Source organism: Bos indicus, chromosome 12, assembly GCF_029378745.1.
Source record: "Bos indicus isolate NIAB-ARS_2022 breed Sahiwal x Tharparkar chromosome 12, NIAB-ARS_B.indTharparkar_mat_pri_1.0, whole genome shotgun sequence".
Classification (NCBI taxonomy): domain Eukaryota; kingdom Metazoa; phylum Chordata; class Mammalia; order Artiodactyla; family Bovidae; genus Bos; species Bos indicus.
The window spans coordinates 11,076,489-11,090,573 of NC_091771.1; the positions used below are offsets into that span (position 1 = coordinate 11,076,489).

Sequence of the window (14,085 nt, forward strand, 5' to 3'; positions counted from 1 at the left end):
GCCGCTGACCGACGGCGCAGGCCCCGCCCCACCGCAGCCATGGTTACGGAGGCCGCGGCGGGCCACGCTCGCCCTCGGTCCTAGTGCGCGCGCGCACTACCCGAGAGCCTCCGGGCGCGGTAACTCAGTAGGACCCTTGTACCGTACAGTTACCCTCAGGAACGCGTGGCGTTTGGGAGATGTTTGTACGTCTGTCAATTACACACGGCACATCGAGCTCTATTTTCCCCTACGGCTCTCATCATGGCTCCCCAGAGGCAGCCAAGGCTTTCGCGACCCGTGACGCTCTCGGCTACGTGTTCTTTTCCGGGAGCCACTTCCGGAGGGTGTCCCGTTGACGCTGGGATCCTGGCGCCGAGAGCCCTGAGGGGCTCGCCGGGAGTCGCTTTGCCCTCGTAATGGCTAGACTGGATTTAACGCCTTTTGGTTCCGGTTCGGGCGGACCGCTCGGTTCCCCAGAACTTCACAGGCCGAGGCTTTCTCCCCACTTGACTTACCAGATAAAAGAAAAATGTGTTCCATCCGAAGGCGCTGAAGGGAGAAAGGGAGCCTGAATTTTGTCTCAGTGCTCACTCAGCGGGTCCAGCCCTCCTCCCTCAGTGCCCCTCGACCCGTGCAATTCCAATAGAAGAAACTTAGAGCTAATGCCACCGCGGCGGGAGCCGGGGAGCAAGAAGGCGTGGGAATGAGCCGCTCGTTCATAGAGACGAACAAGGAACTGAACTGGAGTATCTCCTCCATACGAAATCTAAACTTAAAGTCCGGGGATTCAGTGGTGTTAACACCCTCCAGTTTTGTTCTAAAGGCTAAAAAAGAAAGGGCAGTAGTCACTGATGTGATAGCAAGCAGGGACACAACTGAATATAGTGTATACGGATGGAGTCCTCATAGGTTGTAACTGAGCCTCAGTCTGGTAAGAAAGGGAAAAGGCAATTCAGACAGAATAGGACGCGTGTTAGAAAGTGATGATGTGAACTCAAATTGTAGAGCCAAAATTCAAGCTAGCAGCAGACTGGGTGGAGAGGTAGGTACATGCTAGGTCATAAGGACTAGGTGTACTCCGCTGAGAAGTTTGAATGGAATTCACTTAAAGATGCTAAAGCATTATAGGATTTTTACTTGAAAAAGGCATTAACGGTTAAATTTACATTTTTGTTTGTTATTCTGTCTGTACTATGGAAGACACACGACTGGACAACAACAATAGAAGAATGATTAAAGGCACCAGAACAGTTGTTGGGAGACAACTGCTGCGCTACAGGCCAACGTGTGCTCACTGCTCAGTGGGGTTTGTTTACGTCGCCAGGGACTGTAGCCGTCCAGGCTCTTCTGTCCATGAGATTTCCCAGGCAAGGATACTGGAGTGGGTTGTCACTGCCTTCTCCAAAGGATTTTCCCCACCCAGGGATCGAACCTAGGGCTTGATGGAGGTGGATTCTTTACCCCTGAACCAAAATGTCTCTTAAATAGGTCAGTGATTGTAGGGTATGGTGAGAATAATAGAAATAATTGAAGTAAAACTGGATTTGCTGATCTTTTTTGTCATCAATACTCTTTCTATCATACATAAGGCTTTGCCTGCTTCAAAATCATGAAATTAATTACCTGTGTTTTCTTGAATGCTTTACATTTTTACCTTTCACAGCCAGATTTATTCATTTTTATGAAAGGTTTGAAGTCAGGATCAAAATTTCCCTCCCCCCACCCTTATGGATATCCAATTGACCCAGCCCTATTTACTGAAAAGATTGTCATTTGTTCTTTCCCCCAGTAAATATTTATGGCATGGTTGTTGTAAAGTAGATAACCAGATATATGAGGGTCTATTTCCAGGTTCTCATTCCATTGGTCTGCCTAATCGTGTCCCACACTATTTTAATTAATGTAGCTTTATAAGTCTTAAAGCCCTATAACTTTTTCAATATTGCAATGGTAATCTTGGCTAGTCAAAATCCTTTGTATTTACATTATTTTATACATTTTATAAAACTTATTTCCATTTGTTTATAAATTTTAGAATGAACCTGTCAATTTCCAGAAAAACAATTATAAAAACTCTACTAGGATTTCAATTGGGCTTACATTGGATCTATAGATCAATTTATTTGGGGAAAACCGACATCCTAGTATTTTTTAAAATTGAAATATAGTTAATTATGGTGTCATGTTACTTTCTGTTGTACACAGGTGATTCAGATAGATAAATATTCCTTTTCATATTTTTTCCACTATAGTTTAGTACAAGGTGTTGAATATAGTTCCCTGTGCTGTACAAGCAGTTTGCTTTATATATATAGCAGTTTGGATCTGCTAATTTTTCCCTCCTCCACTTTCCTCTTTGGTAACCATAAGTTTGTTTTCTATGTCTGTCATTGTCTGCTTTTTAAATAAGGTCATTTGTATCATATTTTAGATTCCACAAATAAGTGATACCATATGATATTTGTCTTTGCCTGACTTAACTTAGTAGATCTGTCCATACTGCCGCAAAAAAAAAAAAAAAAAAGGCATTATTTCTTTCTCTTTTTGGCTGAGTAGCATTCTATTGTATATCTATATACCACATCTTCTTTATCTATTGATCTGTCAATGGATATTTTAGTTGCCTCCATTTTTTTTTCTGACATCTTTGTATTTCTTCCAATCCATGAATGTAATATACTTCTCCATTTATTTAAGTAGTCTTTAATTTCTCTTGGCAGTGTTTTGTAGATTACAGTGGAGAGGTCTTACATATCTTTCATTATATTTATTCATGGGTATTTGGGTTTTTTAATGCTTTTTAAATGGCAATTTAGGTTTTTAATATTCTATTTGTTTGTTGCTAGTATTTGTTGAAACACTGCTGATTTTTACATATTGACCTTATAGTCAACAATCTTGATAATTTCATTTATTATTTCTTATATGTAATTTCCCTTATTATATAATGTTTTGTAGATTCTTTTAGAATTTCGGTCATTTCACTGTCTTGTCATCTGTGAATAGATGGGTAAACGTCTTCCTATGCAGTCATTATACCTTTGATTTTTCTTGCTGGTTGTCACTGGTTTGGATGTCTACTATAGTGTTGAATAGAAGTAGTGATATGGACTTCCTGTCCTGGTTGTAACACTTAGGAAGACAGCATTCAATATTAAATGCTTTTTCTGCCTTTATTGAAATGTCCATGTGTATTTTTCTTTAGTATGTTAATATTAATTAGTTTGGTTGGTTTTCAGATGTTCTCTAAATGGCCAATATGAATATGAAAAGAAGTTCAACATCAATAGCTATATCGAGGGACAGTAAAATAATAATCTGGTATGGCAACCCACTCTAGTATTCTTGCCTGGAGAATCCCAGGGACAGAGGAGCCTGGTGGGCTGCCATCTATGGGGTCGCAGAGTCGGACAGGACTGAAGCGACTTAGCAGCAGCGGCAGCAGCAGCAAACACTCCCACCAAAATGGCTTAAATTAAAAGGAGTTCCAGTGCCCAGCGCTGACAAGGATATGGAGCACCTATAACTTTCATATATTGCTAGTAAGAGTGTAAATTGGTATTGCTACTTTAGAAAACTTTGACACTATCTACTAAAGCTAGTCATACACATACCATCTTGCCCAAGAATTTTACCAGTAGGCATATGCCCAAGAGAAAAGAATTCTTACGTTCATGTACAAAAATACTGGTTGTAGAATTACCAACAAAAACTGGAAATAATCTAAATGTTCTTTCACAGAAGAAAAATACTACAGAGCAAAGACTAAGAATAAATTATCAGTACACACAACAATATGGATGAACCTCACATACATAATATTGAGTTAAAGAAGCCAGACAGAGTACATCCCGGTAGAGTCCCATTTATATGAAGAGAAGAAACATTGTGAGGGACGTCACAGAATGACCTCGTGGCTGGGAAGGCCCATGAGAATGACTTCTTGATGTGGGAAATGTTACATATCTTGACTAGGGTGATAATTACATTAATGATTCAGGAGACCCAGGTTCAATACCTGGGTCAGGAAGATCCCCTGCAGAAGGGAATGGCTATCCACTCCAGTATTCCTGCCTGGAGAATTTCATGGATAGAGGACCCTGGTAGCCACAGCCTATAGGGTTGCAAAGAGTCGGACACAACCAAGTGACTTTCATTCAGGTGTCAAATTTTTCAAGTTACACATTTATGGCAGAAAGTGAAGAACTAAAGAGCCTCTTGATGAAAGTGAAAGACGAGAGTGAAGAAGTTGGCTTAAAGCTCAACATTCAGAAAACGAAGATCATGGCATCTGGTCCCATCACTTCATGGCAAATAGATGGGGAAACAGTGGAAACAGTGGCTGACTTTACTTTGGGGGGGCTCCAAAATCACTGCAGATGGTGACTGCAGCCATGAAATAAAAGACACTTACTCCTTGGAAGGAAAGTTATAACCAACCTAGACAGCATATTAAAAAGCAGAGACATTACTTTGCCAACAAAGGTCCATCTAGTCAAGGCTATGGTTTTTCCAGTGGTCATGTATGGATGTGAGAGTTGGATTATAAAGAAAGCTGAGCACAGAAGAGTTGATGCTTTTGAACTGTGGTGTTGGAGAAGACTCTTGAGAGTCCCTTGGACTGCAAGGAGATCCAACCAGTCCATCCTAAAGGAGATCAGTCCTGGGTGTTCATTGGAAGGACTGATGTTGAAGCTGAGACTCCAATATTTTGGCCACCTGATGCGAAGAGCTGACTCATTTGAAAAGACCCTGATGTTGGGAAAGATTGAGGGCAGGCGGAGAAGGGCACGACAGAGGATGAGATGGTTGGATGGCATGACTGACTCAATGGACATGAGTTTGGGTGGACTCCGAGAGTTGGTGATGGACAGAGGCCTGGCATGCTGCGATTCATGGAGTCGCAAAGAGTTGGACATGACTGAGCGACTGAACTGAAATGATCGTGTTTAAGATTTGTGCACTTTATGCTTAAATAAAATAGGGAGAAAATACAAAAACAAAATCAGCAATGAATGATATTTGCAATAGCATTAACTATTAAATACTGAAAATTAAACCTGACAAAATATGTACAAAACATATACATTGAGAATTACAAAATGTTGCTGAGAGATATCAAAGAACACTTAAACAAATGGAGAAATATTCTATGTTCATGAATATGAGACCCAATATTAAAATGTCAGGTCTTCCCAAATTGATCTATTGATTCAACCTGATCGCAGTCAAAATCTCAAAGACTTTTTCCATTTTATAAGTCGACAAACTGATTCTGAAATTCAAATGGAGATGTAAAAGACTCAGAATGGCCAAATAACAGGGTTGGAGAATTAACACTAGCTGATTTCAACACATCCACCTTGTGTGTTGGTACAAAGATAGACAAATCAATAGCAAAGAAAAGAGAGTCCCTAAGTAGAATCACATGAATATATACAACCGATTTGCAACAAAGGTCCAAAGGTAATTCAGGGCAGAAAAGATTGTTGAATAAGTCTTCTTGGACTTTTCAATTGAAAAGGTTGATCTTTTCAACAAATTTGATATAAAAAGGAAAAAAAAGTGAACTTCAATTCATACCTTGCATCATCTACAAAAACTAACTTAAAATGGATTCTGGACCTAAATGTTAAAACTGTAAAACTTCTAGGAAAAAACATGTCTGTGTCCTTGGGTTAAACAAAGATTTCTTAAATACAACACCAAAAGCATGCTCCATAAAAGAAGTTGATATGAGACTTTACCAAAATTTAAAAGTTTCTGCACTTTGAAGATACTTGCAAGTCATATATCTGATGAAGAGCTTGTATTCAGAATAGAGTTCTCAAAACTCAGTGATAAGAAAACAACAGTATTTTTAAATGGGCAAGAAAACTGAACAACCAAGTCATCAAAGAAGATATATAGATTCCAAATAAGCTGATGAAAATTGCTCAAAATTATTAGTCATTAGGGAAATATAAATCAAAGCCACAATGAGATATAACTACACACCCATTAAAAAGGCAAAAAAATAAAAGACCATGTAAAAGAAAATGTAGAGCAGATGAAAGCCTCATATACTGCTGAATGTAAGATCATACAACCATCATATGATTTAAGCAGGCCACTCCTCGGTACTTGTCCAACAGATATGAAAATACATATCCAATATAAAAATTTGTACAAGAATATTCATAACAGCTTTAATGATAATAGCTGAAAACCAGAAAACAACCCAAATGTCCATTTACAGATGAATGGATACACTGCAGTATATCCATGTAACATAGACTAAAATACTCAGCAATAAAAGAAATAATATGCTGAAACAGACTACAACAGGCATGAACCTGAAAAGAATTACGCTAAGTGAAACAAGCCAGACAAAAAAATAGCACATAGTGTATGATTCCATTTACATAAAATCCTAGAAAATACAAACTAATATGCAGAGACAGCAGATCAGCAGGAAGGGACTGGTTACAGACGGGCACAAGAAAATTTTAGGGTAGTGTTCACTGAACATGAGTAGTTTCACTACTCGATTAGTGATGATTTCATGAGTTTATACTATTTAAATATGTGCCATTTATTGTATGTCAGTTATAGCTCAAAAACTATAAAACAAGTTTGCAGCTACAGATAAGGACAGTCATAGGCACATAGATGGTGGTTAGCAGCTTGAGAACATGAACATGAAAATAGGTAAGAACATGTAGCTTAGTCATGTATTTAATAAATACTGAGTAACTACTATGTGGAGATACTGTGCTAGAGACCAGGTGGGTACTAAAATGACTACAGTCTTGACTTTTTATAATGTAGTGTTGGAATCATACATATCACCAGTCAGTTATTATAGTATCAGTTCAGTTCAGTTCAGTCTCTCAGTCGTGTCGGACTCTGTGACCCCATGAATCGCAGCACGCCGGGCCTCCCTGTCCATCACCAACTCCCAGAGTTCACTGAAACTCATGTCCATCGACTCAGTGATGCCATCCAGCCATCTCATCCTCTGTCGTCCCCTTCTCCTGCCCCCAATCCCTTCCAGCATCAGAGTCTTTTCCAGTGAGTCAACTCTTCGCATGAGGTGGCCAAAGTACTGGAGTTTCAGCTTTAGCATCAGTCCTTCCAAAGAACGCGGCTGTGCTTTGCTGGAGCAGCTGTGAAGAGATACCCCATGTCCAAGGTAAGAGAATCCCAAGTAAGACGGTAGGTGTTGCGAGAGGCATCAGAGGGCAGACACGCAAACCTAATCACAGAAAACTAATCAATCTAATCACACGGACCACAGCCTTGTCTAACTCAGTGGAACTAAGCCATGCCATGTGGGGCCACCCAAGATGGGAGGGTCATGGTGGAGAGGTCTGACAGAATGTGGTCTACTGGAGAAGGGAATGGCAGACCACTTCAGTATTCTTGCCTTGAGAACCCCATGAACAGTAGGAAAAGTATTATAGTATAATCTGCCCAAATGAGAGAAACTAAAGGGCTCTCTGGGAATTCTCTGGTGGTCCAGTGGTTAGGACTCCGTGCTTCCCTGATGGAGGCCTGGGTTCGATCCCTGGTTGGGGAAATAAGATCCTGCATACTGCATTGTGTGGCTAAAAATATATGTTAAAAATTAAAAAAGGGCTTTATGACAGTAGTGTGGAATTTTTAAGAACTCAGAGACAGCTCTCAGAGGAAGTAATATCTAAGCTGAGGCCTGAAGAACAGATGGGTGTTAGCCAAATAGAATGAGAGCCACGGTACCAAGCGGGGTGACAGCACGTGCAGAGGCCCAGAAAGTAAAGGGAGCACACAGAGTTGGGAAGTCCAGCCCCATCAGACCCTCTAATTTCGTGTTCTGATTTTCTGTTTTCCCTAAATTAAGGCCCCCTCACCCATCCAATCACCAAGCTGTATATCCCACAGAAATCTGGGTTTGCCCTGAAAGAGGGTATCAGTCATTCTTTGGGGTAGCCAATCACATAAATTTGTAGTTAACACAAGGAGTCAAGGAAGGACTTGCTTATTCTTTCTGGATGAAGCAGCGCTTGTTTCAAGATCAGATTTTTGAAGCAGTAGAGACAGCGGTACAGAGTTCAGTGTTCAGGTGCTTTGCCAACAGTGGCTACAGGTAGACCAGTTGTGCGGTACAGTTTTGTGATTTGTTCTTAGCTATGTGACTTAGATTGACCCTGATTCTCTAGTCTTTCTATTCTGTGAACTGCACAATATTCTTCTGATGAAGTTTCTTTTATACTGAAAATCAGAATCCATCTCTGTTGCTGAAGACCAGGAACCTAAACTGACAGTTTGGTGTTCAGAAGTGTGATGCTACAGAGCACATTCTGGTATGTATAACCAGGCGGATGAAAGAGGCAGGATGGGGGACACTGAAGATGCAACACACAAGGGGAAAGGGTGACCCTGAGATAGGACATCAAACTTGCACCATCAAGAAATGTGTGCTAAAGCTGAGACGGCTTGGGAAGGGATTTCTCCCCAGTGCTCATACTAGGTGTGGCTGTGGAAGACAAGAAACCAGGGAGCCACAGCTGGTCTGAAAAAGAGGACTGCATCACCTCAAAAGGTCCCAGTCATGAAACTGGGTCAAGCAACTGGATGAAACTTTGGCTGATCTCACAGCTCCAGGAAACATGAGAGAAATCATGTTTCCTGTAGGTGTGAGCATTTTTGGAAGTACATTTATGGGCTCTACCATTCCTCCCTTATTCCTTGCTGTGGAGCCCAATTTTTGCTTGACTGCCTATCTCCCCAACACATTGACTAACTCATCCATGGTAATCCTGCATCCTTGGCCAGCCGTGGTTAGCCTTAGGAAGGAGTATATGACCAATCTAGCTCTGAAAAGATGGCTGCTCAGGGTGCTCTGGGAAAGGTTTCCTTACTGATAAACAGAAACACAGAAGAATGACTGTAGATATCTCGCATCCAATAGCAGGAGCCATTCTGGAAGCAAACCCCAAATAACTGAGGGTGGTAAAGCAGAAAGAGGGAAGCAAGCTGGTTGCTCAGGATCCCTACTGTGCTCCTGAATTAGCCAACTTGGAAACTTCCTAACAAGTTTCGTACTGTTTAATAATTGTGAATAGGGTTTTTCATTCCTTGCAATTGAAAGCATCCCAAACCTACCGCACCTGCAGAGAAGGCAGTGGCACCCCACTCCAGTACTCTTGCCTGGAAAATCCCATGGACGGAGGAGCCTGGAAGGCTGCAGTCCATGGGGTCGCGAAGAGTCAGACACGACTGAGAGACTTCCCTTTCACTTTTCACTTTCATGCATTGGAGAAGGAAATGGCAACCCACTCCAGTGTTCTTGCCTGGAGAATCCCAGGGATGGGAGCCTGGTGGGCTGCCGTCTCTGGGGTCACACAGAGTAGGACACAACTGACGTGACTTAGCAGCAGCAGCAGAAGCAGCAAACCTCCCTCATGGTGTGATTTGGAGAATAAAATTGGATGATACTGCTACTGGGATCCAGAAGAGGTGAGACCAAGGGGGAAAAAAAAAAGGTGAGACAATGCAGGCCCTCAGCTCCATCTGAGGACTGTAAGGAACCACTGAATGGCTGCTGCTGCTAAGTTGCTTCAGTCGTGTCCGACTCTGTGCGACCTCATAGATGGCAGCCCACCAGGCTCCGCCATCCCTGGGATTCTCCAGGCAAGAACACTGGAGTGGGTTGCCATTGCCTTCTCTGAATGGCTAAGTATAATTAAATATATATCTATTTCTATCTATCTATTAATATGTTCACCTGTTGCACTGGAGAAGAACGCATTGAAGGGGGACAAGGTGAAGACACAGAGACGGAGAACAGTGATCTTTAGATAAAACTTGGGAGAACTCCAGCCTTTGATAGAGTCTCTGGAGCAGCCCAAGAACAGCACTAAGAAATGACTATGAAGGTAAGAAGAGGACAGGAAAGAGTTGGCACAAAAGTAAAGGCAATAGAGACTTGAAGAAAAAGTAAGTTTTAAAAGGTTATCAAATATTGGAAAGGTCAAAAAAGAGAACTGGCAATATGGAAACTGATGGCTATTTAGTGACCTTTGCAACAGTAATTCCAGGGTAATAGGGCAAATGAACTACTACAGAGGGTTAAGAATGAATGGACTAAATGTCCATCAACATATGAAGGGATAGAGAAGATGTGGTACATATATACAATGGAATATTAGCCATCAACAAGAATGAAATAATGCCATTTGAACAACACGGATGGACTGAAAGATTGCCATAGTAACCAAAGTCAGTCAAAAAGAGAAACACAAGTACCTTATCATATTGCTTATATGTCGAATCTAAAATATGGTAAAAATCAGTAACATCTACAGAACAAAAACAGACTCACAGATAGAAAACAGACTAGTGGTTGCCAAAGGGGAGGGGAGCAGCGGAGGGGAGGAGCGGCAGTTTGGGATTAGCGGAGGCAAGCCACCCATTATAGAATGGATAAACAACCAGCTCATAATGTAGAGCATAGGGACGTGTTTTCAATATTCTGTGACATAACACAATGGGAAAGAATATAAGAAAGTGTATATATATTATATATATACACTTTGATCACCCATCTCCCCAATATACATGTATATACTAGGTTTGATGAAGAATGGAAAGTTGTAGAAAAACAGTGGAACAGAAGGGTATAAGCTAAGGGTAGTAAACAAGAAAACCAGTGAGGCCTGCCCCTTCACATTTTTCTCTGCTTCCATCTTCAGAGACAAGAATGCTCCTTTCAAAACCATATTTCAGAAAAATATTAAGTGACATGAAGAAATGAGTAAGTGGAAGTTACTACTAGGTATAGAGGTATTGGATTGAGATTTTCATTTTCTTATGTTTTTCTATGTTTTCTGAGTTTAACAACTGATCTAATTTCTAATTAGAAAACTTGTTTTTTTAAGTGTGTTTAATATTATTGTCGGGAATATTTTATTTTCTAGTTTTTGGAGCCTCGTAATCCATGGTGTCATGTCTGGAAACTGCCATTTGGCATTGTAGAAAGGAAAACTGAGAAGATAACATTCTGCAAATCTTATCTGACTAATGGAAGCTATTATATAAACATTTAGTAACATTGTTATACTAGTAACATTTTCTATTAAGAAACACTTGCTTGAAAACAAAAAACACAGAATTTTTACATGATTTATTTAATAATAAACCAATTAAAGATACAAAAACGTTTAGAGGATTCCAAAATTTAAATTTTTGTTTAAATACAAATTCACTCTGTAATATGAAAACATATAACATTAGACCTCTAAACATAATGATTTTTTCGTCTACAAAAATTGCTTTTTGCTATACTAAAAAATTTGCAGGAAACAATTTTTCTTGTGAAATTAAGTGTACATTATTTACAGATGAAAAAGTAATCTAAAAAGTAATCTAGAAACATGGATATATAATGTAGATTATCTTTGTATGTAATTCCCCCTCCCCCACTCCCAATTAAAAAAAAGATCCAAAATATAAAGCAATTACAGTTTTATAGCAACTGACTACTCAGTCAGATTAGCCAATTGTCTGGGCCCTTAAAGAGCCCTGACTCTTTCAGAATAGCAGTGTATCATTTAGCACTCAGAAACCTAAGTTTACTAGTGGATCACAGTGCACAGGGGCCTAAAGAGTTAATGAACAAACTATTTAGGGAGAATTCAGGTTCATAGCAGGTTTTACAGATAATAGAAAAATGAATTTTTTAGGGCCATTAATTTTCTGTAATATTTTAGTTATATTTACATTAGGAGATAAGCTGATAATGTTTAATTGATACTAACTTTGATAAATTGATAAATTCGATAAATTGATAAACTTGATAAATTGATAAATGTAGGAGTTAGAATCATAAAATTTAGAACTAGATGGGAAACGGAGAACTAGATAGGAACTAGATAGGAGGTGGAGTCTAATCCAATACACCATTCCTCTTAGGAGGCCCAGAAGATCAAGTGGCTTGCCCAAGGTTACACAGCTAGTCAGCAGGAGAACCACTCAGGCTGATACTTTTCTATTAGCCTGCTTCTGAAACAGGTTCAGCCCTATCATGGGCACATTTCAGTTTTTAAAGTTATATTTTACATAGGCATAGCTCAACATACAGTGCAACAAACTAAAGTCAATCTAAGTGAAATCATAATTTTAACAAAGCATAAAATAGGTGTCTTGCATTTCAAAGAGTCAAGACTTAACCTTTGATACAAGTGGAATGAAAACAGCTCCTATATAAATTTCCTGATGTCTTACATTTAAGTATTGTATTTACAAAAGAATCAGAAAAGCTAATGCAATATAAAATTTTAAATGGTGCTTGTAAAATGCTTATGATATAACCACTGAAAAAAAACTCAATGTCTTCATAGTATAAAACGCCTGTTCCTTCACAACTGAATTCTGAAATATTTGGAGAACAAACAGAAATATCTGGGTTTTTCCCCCCTCATCTAACAAAGTCAAAATTAACTGTTACTAATTTTTAACAAGTAACTACAAAATGAGGAAAGTTTGGAGGATTTATCTTAGAATCAATAGTTTGCATACAATTGAAAATGTTCAATTAAAAAACAGCCATCTGTAACTCCTTTGGCGTATTCCTCAGAAGGAGCTGGGCTCCAGTAGTTCGTTTTTTATAGCTGCCTGAGAAGGAAATCCATTGGACACCACCATCACGTAAGGCTGCAGCTGCTGCTCGGCGTCTTCAGTGCCTTGTTTCTCGTTATCTTCAACCTCCTTTTTCACTTCTTCCTGTATGTGAGTTTTTGCTTCTTGAGCTTTGATAACTGAAGTGATTACAGTGCCAGGTGGGTGAGCAACCAGCTGTGAACTGTGATGAGAAAAGGTCACCATGGGTGTGGTGGCACTGAAGGACGGCGCCGAAGCCGCGCTGACGGTCCCGTTGCAGACGGTCGGGACACTGCTGGTGAGGACCTGCTGCACGTGGGCAGGGCTCAAGACGATGGAGGGAGGGGAGCCCGGCTTCTGCGACTGGAGCACCACGTTTTCTTTGAGGACTGTCATGGGCTGTGAGGATGGGATGGCTTGTAAGATGAATTTCTGAGATCCAGCAGCTGACGATGGATCTGCGCTGGCTATCACTGTTGTGATTGGCACTGTCTGGAGTGTTACCGTGTGCAAATGCTGATTCCCAGGAGATACCACCACTGGAACTTGGGCTGGAGTCTGTATGGTCCTGTTGAGATTACAAAATAAAAGTGAGGAAATAACCATATTCTACATTGTTGAAAACAACACTTGACAAGTCACTTGAACAAAACATGAGTTATTCATTTCAAATGCTCCTTCCCGTTATTGCCAACGCAACGAAAACATTGTGCCAGACCCAGCATTAAACACTGCACGTACAGAAATGGCCAACGAAAAAGTCTCAGTCCATTAACTGTAATGCCATCTGTGGGAAAATGTCTGTATAAAGCACTGTATTAACACAAATGGGGAAGCAATTTTTTGTTGAAGGAGGATATCAAAATGTTTCCCAAGGCAGTTATACATAAGCTGCCTGACAGAAAATAGGAATTTTTTTTTTTTTTTTTTTTTTGCTGCACCATGCAGCTTGTGGGATCTTAGTAACCTGACCAGGGATCAGTTCCAGCCTTTGGCAAAATGCAGAGCCCTAACCACTGGACTGCCAGGTAATTTTCGAAAATTAGGAATTTTTAAATAAACATTGGATCCACTATCATTTTAATATTTGAGGGATAACGTCATCTATAAGTCCAACCAAATTACCAAACTTCACACGATTATAATTGTTTTCAACATGTTTCGGCTCAGATGGTAAAGAGTCTGCCTGCAGTGTGGGAGATCTGGGTTCGATCCCTGGGTTGGGAAGATCCCGTGGAGAAGGAAATGGCAACCCACTGCAGTATTCTTGCCTGGAAAATTCCATGGACAAAGGAGCGTGGCAGGCTACAGTCCATGGGGTCGCAAAGAGTCAGACACGACTGAGCGACTTCACCTTTCTATTATATAGAGAAAACACTCAATTAACTAAAATTAAACAATACTTCAACCTTAAACGTATATGTGATAGAATTATTAGAAGAATTTTAATAATTCACGGCTCATATTACATAAAACAAGTCA

At 40.1% G+C, this 14,085-nt stretch overlaps 1 protein-coding gene and 1 long non-coding RNA gene across 10 annotated transcripts in view; one reads left to right on the forward strand and one right to left on the reverse strand.

Annotated features, from left to right (window-relative positions):
• The first annotated feature begins 105 nt into the window (after nucleotides 1-105).
• On the forward strand, nucleotides 106-11,561 carry LOC139186175 (uncharacterized). Of its 2 annotated transcripts, XR_011569666.1 has the most exons (3): nucleotides 106-7,156; nucleotides 8,226-8,306; nucleotides 9,748-11,561. It is a non-coding gene; the product is annotated as an uncharacterized lncRNA (long non-coding RNA). The 2 variants fall into 2 exon arrangements; XR_011569665.1 differs by having other exon boundaries at nucleotides 106-8,306.
• ELF1 (E74 like ETS transcription factor 1) overlaps nucleotides 11,114-14,085 on the reverse strand; it is a 122,476-nt gene continuing 119,504 nt past the window's right edge. For all 8 annotated transcript variants that reach the window (XM_070799986.1, XM_070799987.1, XM_070799991.1 and 5 more), the window contains one exon: nucleotides 11,114-13,171. In XM_070799986.1, coding sequence (XP_070656087.1) covers nucleotides 12,577-13,171 — 595 coding nt within the window. In that variant the 3' untranslated portion in view covers nucleotides 11,114-12,576. The remainder of the gene's footprint in view (nucleotides 13,172-14,085) is intronic.